This window comes from Triturus cristatus, chromosome 2_2, assembly GCF_964204655.1.
Source record: "Triturus cristatus chromosome 2_2, aTriCri1.1, whole genome shotgun sequence".
Lineage (NCBI taxonomy): Eukaryota > Metazoa > Chordata > Amphibia > Caudata > Salamandridae > Triturus > Triturus cristatus.
In genome coordinates this window covers 32,421,796-32,444,977 of record NC_140582.1, presented here as the reverse complement: position 1 = coordinate 32,444,977, position 23,182 = coordinate 32,421,796, and the positions used below count along the sequence as shown (strand labels likewise).

At 44.5% G+C, this 23,182-nt stretch overlaps 1 protein-coding gene across 4 annotated transcripts in view; it reads left to right on the top strand.

Annotated features, from left to right (window-relative positions):
• SHROOM3 (shroom family member 3) overlaps positions 1 to 23,182 on the top strand; it is a 307,144-nt gene that overhangs the window by 252,536 nt on the left and 31,426 nt on the right. For all 4 annotated transcript variants that reach the window (XR_014978051.1, XM_085640966.1, XM_085640968.1 and 1 more), the window contains exon 8: positions 3,936 to 4,101. Coding sequence is in view for 3 of the 4 variants with exons in the window: in XM_085640966.1 (XP_085497092.1) it covers positions 3,936 to 4,101 (166 nt within the window). In the remaining variant the exon portion in view is untranslated. The remainder of the gene's footprint in view (positions 1 to 3,935; positions 4,102 to 23,182) is intronic.

The following is a 23,182-nucleotide window of genomic DNA, read 5'->3' as shown; positions in this document are numbered from 1 at the left end:
TTCAGTGCCTGTATTTGTACAGATTCGCATATACGCCTGAACTGTGGGCATATCAACCACCCTCCGAAATCTCTCATTTATTCGGCTGGCCAAAAAAGTGTGCTTCAGGGAAGTGAGGCAGGCAACTGCTGTATTACCAGGGGGAGTAAACAGGTCTTTGCATCCCAGACTTAGGCAGGTATCGCAAATATACCTTATCCAGTGAGTTGTCAGGCCTCAATCCAGTTTCAGACAGTCAGCGAGCACGGCCCTGTTGAAAGACGTCCGGGTCTTGGACCAGATTCTAAGCCATAGGAGGAGTGGTTGCAGCATTATGAAATCATTTATGTACCCAATCCCAACATCAGAGTGGCATATAAATGAGCTGGCGCTTCTGGGGACAGATAGTAACCTTTTTATAAAACCATTCTCAATTACTTTCAGACTCCGCTATTCATTAATGTCCCACAACCCAGCCCCATAGGAGGCAACAGCACAGCATTTAGCTTTGTAGATGCCACAAGTTCCTTGACTGGCTTGTTGCCCAATCTGCGGGTAAAGTTGAGAAGAGCCTCACCAGCTTTGGAGAACACCAAGGCTCTACTAGTCTTTAGGGGACCCAATGCGAAGTGATTGTCAAAGGGGATACCTAAATATGAAAACAAAGGCACAGTGCTAACCCTAGAGCTGTTACCTAGAAAGGCAGTGCTGTCCTTTTTCGTTGCATCAAAGATCATAATATGTGTCTTAGCCTGATTGACCCTTAAATCTAAGCTAGACATGAACTGGCAAAAGCGGTCCAGCAAGCGTTGTAAGCAGATTGCTGTTTTGGCCATTAGGACAGTGTCATTGGCATAGATTAACGTGGGAACCCTATGGTCACCTATGCGGGGGCATTCAGCCCTGAGATCAAGCATATTCTCCTCCAGGCCATTAATATACAGGGAGAATAAGAATGGGGCCAAAACACAGCCCTGACATACACCTCCCGCCAGGTTAAAGGCTGAAATTGTCTCTCCGCCCGGGGCATATCTCACACTGGCAGTGACCTCATTATGAAGCTCTCTAAGGAAATTGACAGTGTACCGGTCGACCCCCATATCAGTCAGTATGCTCCATAGCTTGGACCTGTTAAACGAGTCAAAGGAGGGGTCAGGTCCATAAAGGCCAGATACAGCTTGTTCTTTCTAGCCACAGTGTATTTACTTATAAACAGATATTAACTGAGGTACTGCTCCACAGTGCATAAATCCAGACAAAAGCCAGACTGGACCTCTGAAATCACATTTAATTAGTTGGCCCATGTCTGGAGGTGGTCAAGCAAGATTCGTCCCATAATTTTGGCTGTGAGCTTATCAAAATATGGTCCGGTAGCATTGTGGATCGCCTTTCGAGCCCTTTTTAAATATTGGAAAAATAGTAGCATGAGACCAACCTTTAGACGGGCTAGTCACTGAGGCTACATTGAGGACATTGGTCAAGATGGGGGACCCATAATGGAGTATTAGCCTTAAACATGTCTGAAGGTTTCCCATCTGAGTCTGGAGCACGGCCAGCCGGGCAGCTAGCTATTGCCAGAAGAACCTCACTCAATTCAAGCCAGGGATAACACTGATGACTAAGAATGCACAGGGAACCTAAAGACGGCCCAGCTAGGTCTTTAATAGAATGGCCTTAGGTCTCCATGGCAGGACCCTCGTAAAGCTTCTAAAGTGGGCAACCCAAAGATCAGTGGAATCACAGTGTCCATGTCAAGGCTATTGGCTTTCTCAAAATAGTTATGATTGACTACTGCCCAGAATGCCTTCATGTTTCTTACGTAACTTGCGTGTAGCACAGAGGAAAAGGCTTCTTCTCTAATGGCAATCTTCCTGGCTCTGAGGGAACTCTTATATTTGGACCTGCAATTTCTGACCACTTCATGATCTCTGGGGTTCCTGTTAAGGGCAACTAGCAGCTCATTGTGCTCCTTGGCACGGTCACGATCAAACTATTTGATGGGCGGTCTGTTACCTGACCTAACTGGGACCAAAAATAGATCATGGGCAGCACTGCAAATTATATTGAAGCTCTCCCGAAGCTCCCGGCCACAACCCTGTTTGTAGTTGTCAAGTAGACAGTTAAGAAAATCTGATATCGAGGCGACCACAAGCTGAGTTAGAAAGGCAGTTTCATCAATCTTTTCCCAGCTCTTGACGACCCCACGATTCCTAGAAAATCCTAATGGGTGCGGGATAGTTTGCGGCAGCCTTAACAAGGTGTGCAGCGGAAGGGCAAACAGTCTATGGTCACTCAGTGGAGAGACTGCAAGGCTATTTTCCAGCACTCATTTCCTCAAAGTCGGACAAAAAAGAATGCAATCTATACGAATCCTGGTGCCCCATCCAACATACGTGAGTGCGGCTACTTGTTCTGAACTTAAGGTGTCATAAGTGAAAATTAAATTAAGTTTGGCCAACAGGATGTTGAGTGCATCCCTCTAATGGCAGGGAACAAAGTGGGTAAGAGGATCCCGTGAGTCATCCACCATGCCACAGAGGCTGGCAGCAGAGAACTGACACATCTTCATATTAAAGTCCCCCAGTAGTATCACAGCATAATCCCCTTGAATGTTGCTAATACATTTTTTGATATCCTCTGACAGTGAGCCTACAAAAACAGTATTAAAGGTGTCAAACACATTGTTATACAGATTAACCAACAACAGGCAAGTTGATTGGCACTGGAGCAAAATCATCTAATAGTACACAGAGTCACAGGGCAACCACAGTGCCTGGGTAGGGAAGCTGAGGGATATTAAAGGAACAAGCCCCCTCTTAGCCAGGCCCATAGAGCCTGCAATGGCTGGTGTGAAGTAGGTAGTGTACCCATCCATAAAGTCCAGGCCTTTCAGCCAGGTCTCTTGCAGACAGGCGACTGCATAGCCATCAATTAAATTAGCCCAGTCTGGGCTACCCGGCTTACTTGCCGGATCCACAACATTCCATGAGGCTATCACTGTTGGTTGAGGTCTGTCACATCCAAAGGCCTTAGAAGACCTGCCTCTGGCGGGCTCAGGAGGCAGGTTAAGATCAGCTGACGTGGGGGACTCCAGCTCAATCAACGGGTTGCGAGTAATTTGAGGAGTCGCCACATCGCAAAGTCCGTTTCAGGTGTCAATATTCCACAGTTGGGGGACATTTGTGGACCATGTGTTGATTCTGATATCCGGGTACCTGTATTACGTTATGCGATTCTGAACTTTACATTATCTTCTTCCCCTTGCTCTAATCCAGGGTTCAGCAACATTTTCTGTAAAAACAGCACCATATATTAAGTGAAAATAATCCACTGCTGACAATAATATTAGTGGTATAATTGTGCCCATATCAGAAAAGATTACGTTATTGGGCACTGTGTGCAGGCTGACCAGCAGTGAGTGGTCCCTTAGAGCCTCAGCCAGGATTGCCTGCAGTAACATAAGAAAGGTTTTGCCAATTTGGAATGCCTTTATAAGGGTTGTACATAACAGCAGCCAAGGAAACAATACTAGTAATAAGCCTCTCCAGTGCCAATCGATTTATCACTCAATTATCAACTTTAAATATATTGTGGAAATGAAACCATTTTTCTCCAAACATAGGGATGAGTTCTCAAAACACACACATTTTCGTCTTCTATACTCACTTTTCAATTCTGGTATGCATATATTAATTTAATGAAGCACTAGCATCTGATTTAGTAGGCCTGGCTGCACACTGGGGAGCTACTTAAAGGTAGCTGGAGAGCTGCCAGTAGGTCACGAGCTACTCACTGGCGAAGCCTGCTCCAATCGCACTCCTACATGTACTGCTGAATCGCTGCTCATTGGTATCTGCATGCAGCGTTTGATCATACTGTCAATCACTAGTTTGCTGATAAAGTCAATAAGATTGATTTTAAAGTGTCAATAATGCCTGTCTCTTGGCGGATTTCAGTTCTTGTCTGCACGGGAAAGAAGAGAGAGAACCTGTAGGACACATGGTCAGCTCCAGCGCTCTACCGGAGGCCTCGGCCTTGAAGGCGGAAGTGACGCATGCGATGAAAGAACTGCAAGAAGATGTCACGGAGGAAGAGGACCCGCTGAACCTCACTGAGAAGAAGGTACAGGCTGGGTTTTTGGCAAGTCAGTGGGTGAAAACGTCTCAGAAAAAAACAGACTTGTTTCTTAACATCAGGTTTATAAGAAATATCAAGAAGTCAGGATTAAATGTAAAAGCCAGTGTGGATTTTTGTTCCTGAAATTTTAGTCATTTTTTTAATATAGATATTTGTTCCTCTAACATGAAGCAGGTTGGCTTGTCATTCCTTACAAGTTAAGCTTTGCAGTGCATGCCACTTGTCGTTCTCATTGGGGCCAATGTGAAGTAGTGTATTTCATAGAAAGCCTTTTGTCATTATACCTCACTGCCACCTGACATCCATTATCTGGTATTTACACGCCACTTGTCAAAGCGGAGCTGCTTACGTGGGCCCTCGGACATGTCGTAGAGTGAATTACAACAAATTCGAGCTTTGGTCTATGGCGATGGGTCTACGTTCAGGCACTTTGACATGCTGCCATGCCTAGTCGCGATAATGACTTCCTTTAGACACTCTGGCATCAGACTAGTGCAGCGGAATTGAAACACATGAAAGAAAGAAGGAAAGAAAATTAGAATCAAACATGTGCCTTAATCAGTCAGCTCATGTGCTGCAGAAAGTGATGCACCCGCATATCAGGCGGCCTTACCAAGAGTAGACTCCCTGACTCCCTGATGGATTAGTTTCTTCAAAGTTATTGGCAGTGTACCCTTGTTCGTCTCCATGATGTTGCAGAAGTGTTGCACATTAGAAAGCCAAATACTGTAACTGCTTTTTCAAACCATTGGGTTTACTTCATCTTTACATTTGGAGTATCTCCCACCAAGTAGTGAGGCATACCTTTTAATAAAAGGGCGCATTTCAGTTTAGAGTTTCAGAACTTTTGCTTGGTTTCTTGCAGTTGGTTTTAATATTACTTTATGAGGATAGCTCTGTGGGATAGAGGCTTTCTATTTTCTGTGATTTAATTTGCATGAGTTGTTTCTTCGTCAGCAAAATGAGTCAATGAAACTTAGCGCCTGGTTTATAATTTGACAGTCAGCGCCCCATCCGGCATGGTGGCAGAGGCATTGCCTCTGCCTTGCAGCTGGTCTACTGCCCACGATATTAAGAGATCTCTGCCGCCCTGTGAACATCTCTGTTCTTCAAAGGAGCCACCATTCTCTGAAGGCACTGAAAGTTTGGTGAATGGCCACCATGTCTCAGATGAGTCGTCACCAACCTTCTAGTTTTCTAAAAAAAATTAATGACCTTGACATGCTTGGAGTTTCCTCATAGGGCGTGGGAGTTATTTTTCAGTTTTTTCTGTTCGCATCCCAAACAGGAGAAAAACGTACATCTCCCAGACCACTTTTAATAGAGCGCACAGTCTCATCCACCCAGTCCTAGACCGAGCGCCACAACTCTGTCAGGCCCTCGGTGTCGGGCACCACAGTCAGACACATAATAGTCCACCAGCTCTCAGTGGGTTGGGCGGACTGTTAGTTTGGTAGACAGAGTACTCTGTCTACCTAACTCTGAAACAGCCCTTTGTCTCTTACCACCGTCAATGGCAGGGGCACCTTGTTGATGTCGCTGTTTGAGCTCTAGCAAGTTACACATCATTCAGTCATCTGCAGTTTGGAAGTCAAACACATTACAGATGTCTTGGCGCTTAATAATTGTTTGAAATGACTGTCCTTTTCCTATTACGTGCAAGACATAATTGATCATAACATGTAATCGCATATGGCATTACAATTGTGATTGGTGTGTTACTTTCTAATGTCCATTCTAAGTAGATAACACATTGAAGAGATATGTGTGTGGCATAAAGTACCCCCACAGAAATATTATAAGAAAATGACAAGCACCCAACAGCCACGGCCGGTCCATTGGGGCTGAGGGGCCATTTCCCCTCACCTTTTGCCCCTAACAAACAGTGTCTGTCACGCTGAGCAAAGGTCGACTTGACAGACACAGTTCATTTTTAGGTCAGGCAGCCAGGAGCTAGACATGCGCTAAATGTGCAGGCTCCTGGCTGCCTGAGCTGAACTTTGCTGGGCTGAAGAAGTCGCAACTCCTGTGGGCGTGACCACCTCAGTTCAGCAAGGGTCCTTAAGGCCCTCCTCCTAAGTGACGAGGGTTAGCATCACTCATTGCCTCGCACCTGGGCGCTTCAGTTTTAAGCCCTGAAGCGCCCAGGGTCGAGTGTCAACCAGTGACACTTCGTCACAGAGTGGGGTGGGGTCAGCAGTCTCACTGACCCCAATCCCATTCTGTGACGACGTAAGGACTACCTCCTTCCCTCATTGGCTGACCATAGGTCAGCCAATGAGGGAAGGCAGCAGTCCCACGCCTCCTGGGACTTCCGAGGCAGAGCTGCAGTGCAGGTAAGTGTGGTTTTTAAAAACATTTATTAATGTTTGGTGCTTGTGTGCATGTATGTTTGAATATTTGATAATTAGTGTTGTAAATTGATGTGTGTGTGCATGTGTGTGTGTGTGTGAGCGTGTGTGTGTGTGAATGCATGGTTGTGAGTGTATATATTTGCATGTGTCCCATCCGCCCCCCTCCCTTCTACAATTACTGGCCGCCAGTGGTACCCAAACATGAGGATAAAGGTGGAGCGCAACTATAAGGTTAAGGAATTCCCCAGTGACTCAAAATATCCAGATTGTGCTCCCCCTTTGCAGTGCTCTTTGTTTTTAATATGCATCTTGCCCTGCTCCCTCCCTTAAGTCCAGACATATCTGACTGTAGGGTCATGCTATTGAAGGCATGAACGAGGATGCGGATGAGGGATAAAGCTTATAGTGAGCAGAAGTTATGGAATTTGACATGTAGGCAAGTGTAAGAGTGTGACCAGAGAGAGATGAAATCATTTCAGGGCCATTGGTATACCGTCTGCAGCCTAGAAAGATAAGTCACAGCAGTAGAGGTTTTCTAAGTCACCCTTCTGCATAAATGTTACATGCTCTGCCCTTGGCTGCTCAGTGAAGATCACTGCCTGACTGCCAAGGAGGGATAAGAGCATGCTGCACAGATGTGACAGTATGCCCAGCTATCAGTGCTTCAGCGATAATGCTGGTATCCAGGGACGGTCCTGTGACTGTGATCACCTCGCCTGAACCATGTCGTGGTGCGGGTAGGACAGCTTGGATGGTAATAACCAATCAAATTATGCCATTCCTCTTCATTTCTACAAACTATGATTGCCAAATTAATTGTTCCTGGAACCGCTTAGGAATGGCTTCTCATCATGAGTTAGATAAAAAAAACAGTCTGGCTCCAGCTTTGAGTGTAATTTTAGAGCACAGCTGGCAGTGTGTCAGGCCTGTCCCGTCCTCAATGATTTCTGCATGGCTCAAAGTGTATGGCTCTGGCAGTGAACAAGGACCGTATCACATAAAGTGAGTGTTGGGAGTGCTAAGTTAAGGCCAGGGCCACAGGAATTATGAGGAATGGGAAGATCAAGGGCCATAAGTACAAATCATATTTGTGGACGGAAAAGGCCCAGTTAATTTTCCAACTGCAAAAAGGCTTTTAGATTTCTACAAATTACGAATTGTGATTCGGTGACATGTAACCAAATCGCATTTGCGATTCGGTATTTAGAAGGGACGTGTTAAGGGCATCCCTTCCAAATACAGAATCACAGTATTATGTATAATGTTTTGCAAAATATAAAAAAAATTATCAACTCCTCAAAGGTGGTGGTAACCGTAACCATTCACAAATGGGAAGGGGTGCCCAGGGACCCCTTCCCCTTGTTGGAAAGGAGAGAGTCTCCTCTTTCCAATGGCACCCTTCCCTAGTGGATCCCTGCTTGGGGATCGCAGCAGGAGGGCGAGCCCCGAACAGGGGTCTATCACTAGACACCGGTGAGGGGGAAGCGGCCGCTTGGGCAAGAGCTTTTGCTCCCCCCAACATTTTTTGGGCATATTCAGTCTTTCTGTCCGCCCTGGGGGGCAGTAGCCCCTGATATGCCCCCACAGTGGCCAGAAAACCCACTAGACACCAGGAAGTACTTTTTCTTGAAAACAAATGAGTGGGGGCTTCCCAAAATGGGCATGCCAATGCCCCCCCCAAACAAAAAAGGGACAGTCTTTCTGCCCACCCTGGAGGGCAGATAGGGATTATTGCCCCGGATCTGCCCCCGGGGGAAAGAAAGTACACTAAACACCAGGGATTTTTTTTAATAAATGATGGGTGGGGGCTGCCCACAATGGGCAAGACCATGCCCCCATCCAAAATAAATTAAAACAGAAGTCCTTATGCCCCCCCGGGGGGCAGATGGGGACACTAGCCCCTGATCTAACCCCTCAGGGGGGCCAGAAAGCCCACTAAGGACCAAGGTTTTTTTTTAAATTATATATTATGTCGGGGTATGGGCTGTCATTAATGGGCATGTCAATAATAATATAAAAGAGGGATGGCGGCCATCTAGGAAAACCTACCAAACCCAGACAGTTCTGAAAACTAGACACCCAAGGGAGTTCAGGGAGGTGTTGCTTGTGTGGATCTCCTGCAAACCTCAAGCATTCCCCCAAGTCTCCCGATAAAAATACTACCTCAATTGTGTGGGAAGGCCAAGGGCTCGTGACAGGAGGGAAGGGCCCAAAACGTATTTTGAAGGCATCAAATTTATCGATCACAAAACAACCTGGTTTTGCAAGCGGGTCACCTCCATTTTTGGTCCTGTTCTAGTGGCCATCTAGGAAAATCTACCAAACACAGCCAGTTTTGAAAACTAGATACTCAGGGGAGTCCAGGGAGATGTGGCTTGCGTGGATCACCCAACATTTTCTTACCCAGAATCTCTGAAAAACCTCAAATTTAGCTAGGGTCCAAAATCCACAGCTAGGCACATTGCAAAAAAAGGGTCAGTTTTCACTGGAAAAATGTGTTGTGTCCATGGTGCGTTTTGGGCCGTTTCCTGTCGTGCCCACTAGGCCTACCCACACAAGTGAGGTACCATTTTTATTGGGAGATTTGGGGGAATGCTGGGTGCTTGAAAGTTTGGGGCATCCTGCAGATTCCAGAACTTTCCATCACAGAAATGTGAGGAAAATTTGTTTTTTTCTTTTGACAAAGTTTGAGGTTTGCAAGGGATTCTGGGTAACACAACCTGGTGAGAGCCACACAAGTCACCCCATCCTGGACTTCTCTGGGTGTCTAGTTTTCAAAAATGTACAGGTTTGCTAGGTTTCCCTAGGAGCCACCTTAGCTAGGGTCCAAAATCCACAGCTAGGCACATTGCAATAAAGGGTCAGTTTTGTGTGGAAAAATGTGATCTGTCCACGCTGTGTTTTGGCCCGTTGCTTGTCGTGGGCAGTAGGCCTACCCACACAAGTGAGGTACCATTTTTATCAGAAGACTTGGGGGAATGCTGGGTGGGTGGAAGATTGTGGCTCCCTGCAGATTCCAGAACTTTCCATCACAGAAATGTGAGTAAAATGTTTTTTTTACAAGGTTTGAGGTTTGCAAGGGATTCTGGGTAACAGAACCTGGTGAGAGACACACAAGGCACCCCATCCTGGATTCCCCTGGGTGTCTAGTTTTCTAAAATGTACAGGTTTGCTAGGTTTCCCTAGGAGCCAGCTTAGCTAGGGTCCAAAATCCACAGCTAGGCACATTGCAATAAAGGGTCAGTTTTGTGTGGAAAAATGTGATCTGCCCACGTTGTGTTTTGGCCCGTTGCTTGTCGTGGGCAGTAGGCCTACCCACACAAGTGAGGTACCATTTTTATCAGGAGACTTGGGGGAATGCTGGGTGGGTGGAAGATTGTGGCTCCCTGCAGATTCCAGAACTTTCCATCACAGAAATGTGAGTAAAATGTTTTTTTTTACAAGGTTTGAGGTCTGCAAGGGATTCTGGGTAACAGAACCTGGTGAGAGACACACAAGGCACCCCATCCTGGATTCCCCTGGGTGTCTAGTTTTCTAAAATGTACAGGTTTGCTAGGTTTCCCTAGGAGCTAGCTTAGCTAGGGTCTAAAATCCACAGCTAGGCACATTGCAATAAAGGGTCAGTTTTGTGTGGAAAAATGTGATCTGTCCACATTGTGTTTTGGCCCGTTGCTTGTCGTGGGCAGTAGGCCTACCCACACAAGTGAGGTACCATTTTTATCAGGAGACTTGGGGGAATGCTGGGTGGGTGGAAGATTGTGGCTCCCTGCAGATTCCAGAACTTTCCATCAGAGAAATGTGAGTAAAATGTTTTGTTTTACAAGGTTTGAGGTTTGCAAGGGATTCTGGGTAACAGAACCTGGTGAGAGACACACAAGGCACCCCATCCTGGATTCCCCTGGGTGTCTAGTTTTCTAAAATGTACAGGTTTGCTAGGTTTCCCTAGGTGCCAGCTGAACTAGGGTCCAAACTCCATAGCTTGGCACATGGCAAAAAAAGGGTCAGTTTGGTGTAGAAAAATGTGATGTGTCCACGTTTCATTTTGGGCCGTTTGTTGTCAAGGGCACTAGGCCTACCCACACAGAGGAGGTACCATTTTTTATCGGGAGACCTGGGGGAATGCTGAGTGGGTGGACGTTTGTGGCTCCCTGCAAATTCCAGAACTTTCCACCACAGAAATGTGAGGAAAATGTGTTTTTTCTTTTTACAAAATTTGAGGTTTGCAAGGGATTCTGGGTAACATAAACCTGGTAAGAACCACACAAGTCACCTTACCCTGGATTTCCCTGGGTGTCTATTTTTCCAAAATGTACAGGTTTGCAAGGTTTCCCTAGGTGCGGACTGAGCTAGGGTCCAAAATCCACAGCTAGGTACATTGCAAAAAAAGGGTCAGTTTTAACTGGGAAAAGGTGATGTGTCCACATTGTTTTTTGAGCCGTTTCCTGTTGTGGGCAGTAGACTATCCACTCAAGTGAGGTACCATTGGTATTGGGAGACTTAGGGAAACACAGAATAGTAGAAAAAGTGTTATCACCAATTGACTTTCTTTGCTTTTCTGCCTTCCAAATGTAAGACAATTTGTAAAAAAGAAGTCATTTTGAAAAATGACCTCTAATTCACATGCTTGTATGGGTACACACAATTTTGGAGATGTGCAAATAACCACTGCTTCTAAACTCTATATTTTGTTCCCATTTCGGAAATATATAGGTTTCCTTGGTACCTATTTTGCACTCTTTATATTTTACCAAATGAATTGCTATATACCCGGTACACAATGAAAAAACATTGCAAGGCGCAGCTCAATGATTGACTCTGGGTTCCTCGGGTTCTTAGTGAACCTACAAGTCCTATATATCCCAGCAACCAGAACGGTTCAGCGGATGTAACGGTATATTGCTTTAAAAAATCTGTCATACTTAGAAAAAGTTACAGGTGAAAACGTTGGCACAAATGGCAGTTTTTTCAACTCAATTTCAATATTTTTTATTTTCAACTGTTAGTTTCTATGAAACAAAACCTTGAAGGATCTACACAAGTGACGTCCGACGGAATTCAAAATGTTGTCTACTTTTCAGAAATGTAAAGTTTTTCAGGAACCCTAATTGGTTTCACACCCATTTCTACCACTGACTGGAAGGAGGTTGAAAGCACAAAAAATAGGTAAATAGGCTATGTCCCAGTAAAATGCCAAAACTGAGTCAAAGATTTTGATTTTCTGACAAAAAGTCTGCCTGTTCCTGAAATCCAGGAAGATGGTGATTTTAGCACCGTATTACTTTCGTTGGTACCATTTGCAGGGAAAAAAACAGATGTTTTCCTCTTCAGCACTTTTTCCCCATCCCCAACCCCCCCCGCCAAATCAAAATGTTGCTGTATTTCAGCAAATTTCTCGGTCCCCTCCAGGGGAAGCTGCAAACCCTGGGTACCTTTACAATTATAAAGATCTTAGAAGAACAGGACGCAAATTTGGTGTGGATGTCTTATTTGGATAAAAAGTTACAGGGCCTAAGCGCGAACTGCCCCAAATAGCCAGAGAAAGGTTTAGCACGGGGGGACCTAGCAGCAAAGGGGTTCAACACATCTTGTTTTTCTTTAAGTAAAACTTTATTATAAAGCAATCACAGACATGGTAGTCTGCTGACCTCATCATGCCACCATTCCTTTGATGGCTGTGATTCCTAATGGATTGCAAAATGCGATCTACCTCACTAATATTCATGAGGTAGGCCTATTTGCGAACCCATTAGGAATCGCCATTCTGGAAATCCTTCTTTCGTACATTAGGAATTGCGATTTCCTAATTGTGATTCAGTAAGAATCGCAAAAGCAAATCGCAATTACTACTTTCTGCACATATGGCCCCAGAGTTGCAGGTTTCACTATATTATGCAAAAAAAGGCAAATTATGCAGCACATTTTGTGATAATATTTATTACCTCCTTTTGTTATAATTTTTACACAGGTTAACCCTCTCTGGGCAATATTTTTACCTCATTAATGCCAGATTAACATCCAAATACACAATAAACAACAGAAAGGGGACCCGTCAGCTTTTACAAATTGCCTTCTACTGTGCAGCAACACGTGCCGCCACATTTTTTGTAACTTTTGATCAGTTTGACCTAGATAAATATTTATTTTCTTTAAATCTGCAGATTATGCAGCAGATGATGGATTATGTGGGAAATGAAGGAAATTCATGATTATGCAGAAAATGCCGCAACTGCAAAATCGCATAATTCCAGTGGCCCTGGTTAAGACTAAGTTTCTGCCACAGTTTTTGGTATCATAAGTAGTTGACTAGCTGGACTAGCGCTATTTTACCTAACCACAAAAAGGCAGGTGGCTGAGTAGGTGGTCAAAAGCCACCTGTCTTTTTTGTGGTTATGTTATATGACTTTGGGAGTATGCATGGTGGATTTAACTCCCTATTTTACCCATTTAGACTATGGCAAATGGCTGCTTGTCAGAGGATCATTCAGGGCATGTGCTCTTTTGGATGGAAACTTTTGTTGACCTATCAATAGTAAACAACTGACCATAACGCAGTAACATACACAAAGCAACATAAAAACACAAAAAATAACAGGACACATTCCGAAAAAACAAAACAATACAAAACACAACACAGCAACTGCAGTACAACACAACAAAATTACATTGCAATAATGCAGCACAAAAACAACAGCAGTACACATCACCACCACAAAAAATACCACATAGCAATTGTGTACAAACTTTCCTGTCACACATTACCACCTCCAGAATCCTGAAAGTGAGCCACGAAAAGATGGCACACTGTCACTGCGCCCCCTGATGGCAGCCCTCTGGAGGGGAAAAAGGGGGTCCATGGAACCCCCAGACATCCCCTTGCAGGCGGGTGCAGTCACTCACTGCGCTCGTATGCAAAGGAACCTCTAATCCCTTTGTAAAAGTGCAGGCGTATTTCACTTGAAGGTGCTGCCTGCAGGGCAGCGCGAGTTCGCGGCTGCCCTGGGGGGCGCAGCACATTCACTGTAATAGGCTGCACTTCCCCTGTTTGTGCACGCTGCACCTATTTAAGGGTACGCCATGGCGCAACCAGGGAAAGCGGGCCATATATTTAATAGGGCCCCAGGTGTTCTCCTAGCTTATCCCTGTGCTTGACCTTTGGACAAACTTGCAGGGGGATTTTCAACCAATGTCTTGAGCAATTATACATTCATCCATTTGGGAAGTAAGAAAGAAGTGTGAATTAAAATCCACATTGTTGAGTATGAGAGCATCATGATGTTCAAATTTCAATTCCAAGTTTAGGTGATATATTCTGTTCATGATTAGTTACCTCTCTCTTTAATTAGGATTAATGTAAATACTCGCTACGATCAGCAGCATTTTCTGATTTTTAGACCATCCATCAATTTTCACGCCCAATATCCATGCTTCATTTAACTGTATTAGGTTGATCTTAATATTTAAGTTAACACCTAGGTAATTGTAAGACCTCCCTTTGGCCAACTCTTTGGATTGGTTTTGCTTGCAGCTGTGTAGTATTCTAAGAAACCTATTAATGGGACTGAGTGTGGCGACCGTGTTTCTTGGAGGATGATGACGTGACATTGCTGCCTGTATATGATATCAGATTCACTTATTTTCTGAAGCAAGCCACCCTCATTCCATTAACAGATATTCATAGTATCAATTGCGTTAGGGTTTGAGGCAGGGCTGGACTGGCCATAGCGGGCACCGGTCATTTCCCCAGAGGCTGGAAGGGTGGGAAGCAGTTTTGCAGCGGTGGGGGCCACATTTGCAGCGCTGCTGCAATATCGGACTCCAGTAACAAAAGCACTAGTGCTTCACACTTGCACACCTCTATCCCATTCCCCCTCACCCCCAGGGCTGGCCCTACAAAATTGCCTGGGGCTGCTTTGGGTTCCCAGTCCGGCCCTGGTTTGAGGTCAAACATTTGGCTTCATAGCATCTCTAAGCTACTACTTACGAACTCAATGTGGCTTAGCAGTTGAATGAGTCCAGTAATTAAACTGACTTGCCACTAATAACCTAGTATACAACAAGAACTAAAGCGCTGTCGTTTGCACAGTGTACTACAAAACAGTGTGTATGGATCATCTGCCTTTTGCACAAAATCTGATTTCCTTTTCTAATGTGTTTGCTATTTTTTTAAATAGGAAAATGTTGTAAAAATAACTTGTAATGATGGTATTTACTATCTGGTTTATGCATGTGACAGTTTTAATGAACCAGGCGTGCTTGAGTAAAAATAATAATACTAATAAAGTGGTAAAATATGTTTGATGGTAGCACTACCTTAACTTACCACCACCAACATGAAATAGCACCTGTCAAAGATGTTTTGAGATCCGGCTCTTTCTTGCTAACTTTCTTTTTCGCCTCTTTTTTTATTTCTATGGAAGTCGTTAATATGCAAAGAAACACTAGTAGAGCTAACTAATATGCTGTGCACTTCTAGAATCATTCCTAAAAAAACTTTTGCTGTATTTATGCAGGACAATGAGTGTGGTGATATTTTTCTAAAGTGCACCAAACCAAAAAGACATCGAATGAATGTTGGCATTAGTGTCTCTAGTTTGTTTAATCAAAGATTCTGTAATAAGGTGATTGACTTGACTCAGAATCAGGGGGAGTGGAATTCCTTGTGGGGCTTTCGTTCCACCTGACTCCGAACCTGTGGGGAATGTCTTAGAATAGATATGAGGCGTTATAGATTAAAAAGGCTGAGTGGCAGGTTAGCAGGTAATTCTGATTAAGTGGTTCACCAGGTATTCCTATAAAGTCGCCATGATTGGCCGTGTTTTCACTCAAGAGAGGAGAGCATTCCAGATTTTCCACTTCTTTAATTCCCAGTAATTTGTTCCCATTTTTCTTACACGGAATGCAGCCACATAGAATAGAGGAAGTAACGAGGAAAAATAAAGATATTTCTCCATGTTGCGGCTCGCCTGGAAGACGTATCTTTTTAGCGCATTCCCAGGTTTACCAGTTCTGGTAAATCTGGGAATACATAAAAAACCAAGGAGTTGCATGGGAAACACCCATGCACCGCTCATGGAACACCTGCCCAGGGCAGAGTAAGGCAATGTAGATATTTGATGTGTATTGCCTTACTCTAGATTGATGGAGCCACTCAGGGTCATGCAAAATGACCTTGCGTGGCTTTGTAAATCTGATTTAAGGTTTGCGTCTCTCTTGCACCATGTTGTGCAGTGCAAGGGCGATGCAAGCCAGCTCATAAATAGGCCCCTAAGTTCTTCAGTACCCCTTAAGACTGTGAATTGGCACAGAATTTCTGAAATGGCATTTTCCTTAGAGTGTTATAAACAACATCAATTCATATGGCCCCTTTCGGTTGCCAAAAGAGAGAGATTACGAGTCTTTCGTATTTTTCCAACCCGTGGCTAAAACCCTGTTTACGCACTGGTCAAAATTACCAGTTGAGTGTTATTTAATGCATCCAATAATTATTAGAAGAGTTAAATACCTCAACACTCATTAAATTTTGGCAGTACAAACCTGCCGAAATTTAACAGGAGAAAACCACACAATAGTTATCGTATCATGCAGATTTTGGTGCGTTAAACACCCAAATCGGCATGTTACTTCCCAGAAACTCATAATAGGTGCTATTTATTGCACCCGATAAATAACGAACCCAGTGTTATCGTTATTTACCAGGTGCAGTAAATAGGAAGATGTCTATTTAGAAAGAATATCGAATTTGTGCTATTATGGGCTGATGCCGCCATCTAGTGGTGAATGAATTACAGCAACTGCACAGGATTTCTTTTACTAGTAAATTTATTGGTTGGTCGAACTTGGGGGGGTGATTTGAGGGGCAGAGCGTGCCCATACCTTTTTAATTGTACAAAAACAGTTCCCCTACATTTTGTGAAATGACAACCGTCCCTAGACGTGAACCAACAGTTGAAATATTTCAGCTGAAGTGTCAGGCAGGGAGTCTCCTGTGCTGTGAAACAGAAGGAGGGGCAGATAGCTCCAAGCCATCTTGCCACGTGCCTGCTTATCTGAAAGAATTGTAAATGTGAGCAAAGGGTCAATCTGCAAATGTAAAAGGTACTTGGCAGCCGGTATTGGCTTTAACCAATGGAACCACTTGAAGCTTCCTGACGACACAGAATTATTCTTTTTGAGAGATATTATAAAGGAGCTACGTAGCTCAGCTGTGAAGTGTGTGCTTTTAAAAAACAGTTATAAAAAAAAAAATTGTTTCTGGATGACACACATTTATTCTTTTTGAGTGGTATTGTAAGGGACCTACTAGCTAAGCTGTAAAGTGTGTGTGTTTAAAAGACAGTTTTTAAAAAATGGCACTACGTACAGTCTGCAAAAAAATCTATATTTTGGTTTTAATTTTTATCTTAAACTCTTTTGCACCTTTTGTGGCAGCCTAACTTATACTGTGTGTAATACGAGTGTAAAATAATGACTTACATTTCCACAGTGCTTTCTGTCACAGACTGGGACCTGGTAGCATTAAACATACACGTCACTATTCTCCACTGCATCAACCAGTATTCAATTCTGTGGCTCTCTGGTGCGGCATTAACTAATAGATGTTTCATAATGGACAACAGTGCATTTCCCACTGATTAACATAACTTGCAATTTAACGTTCATCTAAACTGCATGTTATTTATGTGTAGTTACCTGAAGGTGAAAGACCGAAAAACATTACTGAATATTTTTTTTTATAGCCACGTCTTTGACCAAATCCCTTCACTCACTCACTCACTCACTCACCCAGCCCCCCCCCCTTGCGTGCAGCATCACCGTTCCCATACTTTTTTAAATACACTTCCACCACTGGTTAAAAATATTTATTAGTTATTAGTATAGTTTCTATTATAGTAATTATTACACATTTGTGCTGGTGTCTATTTGCTGGAAAGGAAGTTTTTGATGAATAGCACAGGGAGGCACAGACGCGAATATCGAATTTATTTTGTATGTTTAGTTGACTAGTAAAATTGTGTTGATGTGAAGCTCAGTGGTTGGCTTTATCTCGCTGTTCTGATCCTTGAGTCAGAGGCGTACGTAATACATGGAAGAGGGGCGGAATTTTAGCTCTCCCGCATACCACAATGCTACCCTTCCATTCTGAGTGACCTGCGTAAGGAGATCCCTACTGATTACTTTAAGCATCAATATATTAATGTACAAATACTACGTTTCATGTTTATTAATAGGAGTGAGCATTCCCCTCTACATCTCCCGTCTGCTGCCCATTTAAATAGAAAGTCTCTATTTCAATTTTTAGAAACCAGAGAAAGCAGTACCCTAGTGATGCTGTTTTGCGGCAAGCAATGTATTTTAAATCTTTATAACTAAATAAGTGCTTTTTAAGGGACACCTGTCCCCAGTATGGCCTCCAGTTAAATACCATTCAAACCTAAATGTGCCCCCCTATAAAGCTCATGTTGATACCTATAGGGACTTTGACCCACTGTAAAACCTATATTAAGCTATCAAAGACAGCCTGTAGGCATACCCCTTGCACCTGATCATCAGTTAAGATGTCAGTGTTTGCTTACATGGACCTCACCTGGCCGTGTTCCAATGATGACCTGCTGTCACATTCAGTTGATCCAACACTGCTGACTGCAGCAGGGTATCGAGGACACAGCTTAATTTGCACAGGTGGTAGGGACCGTCACTCATTTTTGTCTAGTAGCGCATTATTTTCATCATCAGACTTTGACCTAAAGCAAAAGAGAGACAAGCAGGGGGAAGAGAAAGATATCAGAATTAGATGAAAGCAAAGAAGACAGGGATGAAAAAGAACCGGTAAGAGTGAGATAAGGAGGTAAGAAGTGTAGGGTGGTTGAAGAAAGCGGCATAATGTGAAATTAAGGCTAGACAGACTGATCTGCCTTGGTATTTGGCATCTCCAGTGCTCAGCAGTGTCATTGACCGGCTCCTAAGAAAAACCCGGGCCCCTACACTTATATTTTTGATCAATTAACCCCTTGTGTGCGCACGACGGCTCCCGGCCGTCGTGCATTACGGTGGGCGTGTGCGCACGACGGCCGGGAGCCGTCGTGATCGTGAACGCCGGTTATTTCTCCCGCACAGCGGGAGAAACAAACCCGCACGCAAGGGGTTAAACATTGGAATGATTAAACAAACCAATGGAATAACACATAAATGACCACCAGTTATCCAACCTAAACATACCAATAGTGCATAACACAGTATTACTACCGCCTAAGACACGGCCACTGTCAAATTAGTCGAAAATGACCACACGTGCTAATGTAGGTGCACCAAGATCTAGACAGCATGCACAAACATCAGTTAAACTGCCCAGCATACATCCCACATAAAACAACACACCAGATGTTACTGCGATGTAGAATTTAGTTGATGCTACAGGCCACAATGTTGCCAAACGCAATAAATGTAACAGACCCTAAACAAGTGCTAACCCCAAAAGGCACTAGACTAACCTACCCCATCTAAATATAAGATCGCACAAAGTTATCTAAGGGCTTGGTTAGTAAATACCCTCTCAGAAAATATAATTGTTTTCAACACCCACAAACCAAATCACTACTCGGAGCTTCTTAAATCCTAGCCTTGAAAAAAGTTAGATTTCCAGTGGCTTCAAAGTCAGCCAAAATGAAATGTTGTCCATGGACTTCAAAATCGCAGCCAAGACCCAAAGGAACAAAGTGGGGGCATGGCTCATGTCAGCTCTGAAACAACTGAATGTGCCAAAGTGCAGTGCTGAACCCCCTTCCATTAAACACCTTGCTTACAGCAGATATCTACCCAGGGCCGGTTCTAGGATTTGCGGGGCCCTGGGCCAAAAGGGAACGTGCGAGGCCCCTCTCATTCACATAAGTTACCCCTTGCAAGGAGACCACTCAGAGACACTGCGGGAGGCCCATTGTCCAGCATTTTAAAGCCCCCACAGTTTTAACTTTCAACACACAAGTAATTCTCACACCTTCAGGCAGAGGTGTGAGAACTGCTTGTGGGCTAAAAGTTAAAACTGTAGGGGGCGCTAAAATGCTGGACAATGGGCCTCCCACAGTGTCTCTGAATGGTCTCCGTGCAATTGGGACAAAAAGAAGCGTCTCCCTCCCCTAGACCCCCAGACACCATCCCTGAGAGGCCCGGGGAGGGGACCCCTCCCATTGACCCTACTTATTGACCCTAATTGCAAGGAGACACCTTTCTTTTAGTGTTTCGGCAGGGAAACAACATGACACACGATCGGTGCGGGCCCCATGCTGGTAGGCTGAGTGCGAGGCCCTGGGCAGCTGCCCACCCTGCCCATGCCTAGCGCCGGCCCTGTATCTACCACTGACAAGAATAAGGCACAGATTCCATGGAAGAAACTATACACCTAGCAAGGGCCTGGTTTAGAGTTTGGCAGATGGGTTACTCTATCACAAACATGACAGATATCCCATACAAGTGCATTATATCCCGTGGCAGTTGTAATAAAAAAGGACGGTATATCTGTCACTTTTGTGACAGAGTAACCCACCTGCTGAACTCTAAATCATGCCTTAAATCAGCCAGCGTGTTAACCCCGGGAATTTGAACCCAAAAAAACATTAATCATTCTGACTGTTTACCAGGATCTAAACTCTAGCCCGAATATCAGTTGTAGCCCTTTCTGGTCACCCCCTCATCTCTCCAATCTCAATAATGAAATTATTCATTTGAAAAATGAAAGCAGCCGTTTATTGGTTTATTTCACCTGCACCCAGTGGGTTCACCGTCAGCTCTATATTTAACATGATAACTTTGTATCTTACATCGTGGTGAATGTTCACGGGTAAACACTTCCATCTGTGATCAGAAGCGTATAAAAGCTAGGCATACTTTCCCTTTACTCAATGAAGCATGGTGAGTGGCCATACACTGCCGGCTGCCCTGCTTCATTTACCAACCAGACGCACTAGTAGACCTCCAATGCGGGTGGCCGTGCTTCGATCACCTACCATTAACCCAGGTCTACTAGGTGGAACGCCATGCATCATTCATCTCACTGGGTGGGTATCCACTGCCCATATGCTTAGGTGTTCCTTGCTTCTAGGTGGTAGGTCATCAGTACACCTTCCTAGCCATACATGCCCTTAAAGTTGAACTCCTGAATCCGCTTCCTCCACCATCATTTCTGGGTTCTCAGCTCCATCGAGTCATCATAGCTCGTATGTTTTGGGTTCCAAGTTGCTTTAATGTTCACCTGGGCTGGCGGCTAACCTCTCAGCTGGAGTGAACCGCTTGGTAGGCTGCACACGTTTTTCTGACAGCCTTGGTCAGCGCCACGGCCCTACCGTAATGCTTTACCTCTTCTAAAGCCTATTTGCAACCAATTCTTGCTAGAGCATGATTTATATTCCAAATAAATATGTCCTTGTCTGCCTCGGAGAGGCAAACTCCATCCTGGTCATAATTTGAAACGGGTGCATAAATTAATTAGCCTTTATCTCGTGTAACCCATTTCAATGCTGCTACAATGCTAAACATATAGCTGTTTATCTTCTCCGTGACACTTCACCCATCTCCTGTGATTGGGCCTCGGTGAATATTGCCTGGGGTTATCTCAGACCATATTGTTTTGAAGGCGCCAAGCTCTCGGCCTAGCAGTATCAGCGAATGCTTCAGCTTCTGAAGCAGTTTCCAATCTATATGTGGTGAGGTGGATCCCACCCAGGTGTATTACTAGATTGTCTGGTTTGGAGGAGTGCCTTAGCTGTAGCTTCATACCTCCCTCCAAAATGCCCAAATTCTTGCCTGACCTGCCCATCCGTGCTACATAGATGCAGATTAAATTCAGCTCTCCACTCTAGTATTCGTGCGTGCATGCGGCATGCTGTGTATACAGATGGGTGTCCCAACACCATACCTTTCTAGAGACTGTAAGCAAAGTAAATTTGAAAACATATAATTCAGGTCGTATTTTAAGATTCCATACAAGTGAATTTACTACTAACAGGTTATCCATCACACTCTCTGTACTACAAGGATACATTTTTTTACACCTTTCAGTCATAGCTGTCTGAGTTTTGTCACAACACACACGCTTTTATCGAAAATGTGTTAATACAGAATCTCCTGTTGAAATGCTGGAGAAACAAGTGAATGCATCACAAAGTGTTGCAAAAACACACTCTACTATTATTGGAAGGTTTCTTGTAAGATCCTACTCCGTACTTATTCCCTTCAGCTACCATCTAGCTATCCGTACATCCAGTCAGGCATATAAGCTAAAGATAAGGTCATGTCATGCTTAACTTCCTCTTGAACAGTTCAAGCGTACGATAAGTTCATAAGGTTGCTGTGACTTGTTGTATGGCCAAGGTTCTTAGTAGCTGCATTTTAGAAATCGTTTTACTGGTTGACTGGGATGGGAGCCCTGGTCAAACAACACCACAACCCTAAGCAAAGCAAGGCACAAGCAAACCCCAAATTTACCTGTGCTCAACCCCCAGTAGCTTGGCACAGAGCAGTCAGGATTAACTTAGAGGCAGTGAGTAAAGTATTTCTGCAACACTTCAAACAGGGAAACAGTGAAAACACTGTGCATAATGACCCCACACAAGGTTGGAAAATGGAGCTAAATGTAATAAATAAAACAAGAACAAAACGATAAAAATGCAATCAGTATAACGGGAGTTATGAATTTTTAAAGAATAAGCTGTGAAATACGGCCTAAAAGTAGAAAGCATCAACCACAGTGATCTGGTCACATTGGACCGGGTCAAAGTCAAAAGTTCAGGCTGACCGCATTGGAACACAGGTCGTATACAGTCCCAGGGTAGTCCTGCTGAAGTTTTACCTTCTCAAGTTTTGTGCCAAGAGTCCCGTTCACGTTGAAGAGGGTCACCGGGAGCAGGGAGAGTGTTATGGGAGGTGGCCGGCATGGTGCAAAGAGCAGGTCAGGCATCGTGGACGGGTGGGCTGGAGCTTTGAATAGGCAGTCCTCCGTGGGCTATTGATGCTGTTGTGCAAAGAGACAGGCTGGTGGCAGCTCGTGCTGATTTTTGGAGCAAGCGGCGCAGTTATGGTGGAACGGACCTGTTCACGGATGTGAAGAGCCTAAAAGGCTTGATTTTAAGAGCCACACCAAGGATCCAGGACCTAAGAGGCACCACTTGAACGTCAGGAACTTGCTGAAGACGGGTCCAGAAGCTATTGGGGACCCATTTATATCCCTGAGTCTCAGATCAGGAGGTCAGCAGACTAGCCCTTTGAGTCACTCTGGGGTCCTGGGTTCAAGATGAAGTTGCTGGTCCAGATCCTCGTCCCAGCAAGAGGGCAGCAGGCCGCAGTTCAGCACAGCGGGGAAGGAGTTCCTTTAAAGCAGTAGTCCAGCATAGTGGCAGTCCTCGTAATAACCCAGCAGTCCTTCTTCCTGACAGAGTATGCACAGGTCCAAAAGTGTACTGAAGTGGCGGTGTCTGAGGTCCTTCTTTTTATACACAGTTGTGCCTTTGTAGTGGGGATAAGCTGCTGATGGCATGCCTATGAAGTGCAAAGATGCCCAGCCTTCCCTGGCTCCATACTACCTACAAAGGGGTATGCAGCCCTTTGTGTTGAGACAGGACGCAGCCTATTCAGGTGCAAGTGAGGTTGGGCCCAGCTCCTTCCTCCCATCCTTCCAGTGATGGCCCATCCAATCACAACTAAGCTCCCATTGTGTGTGGCTGTGC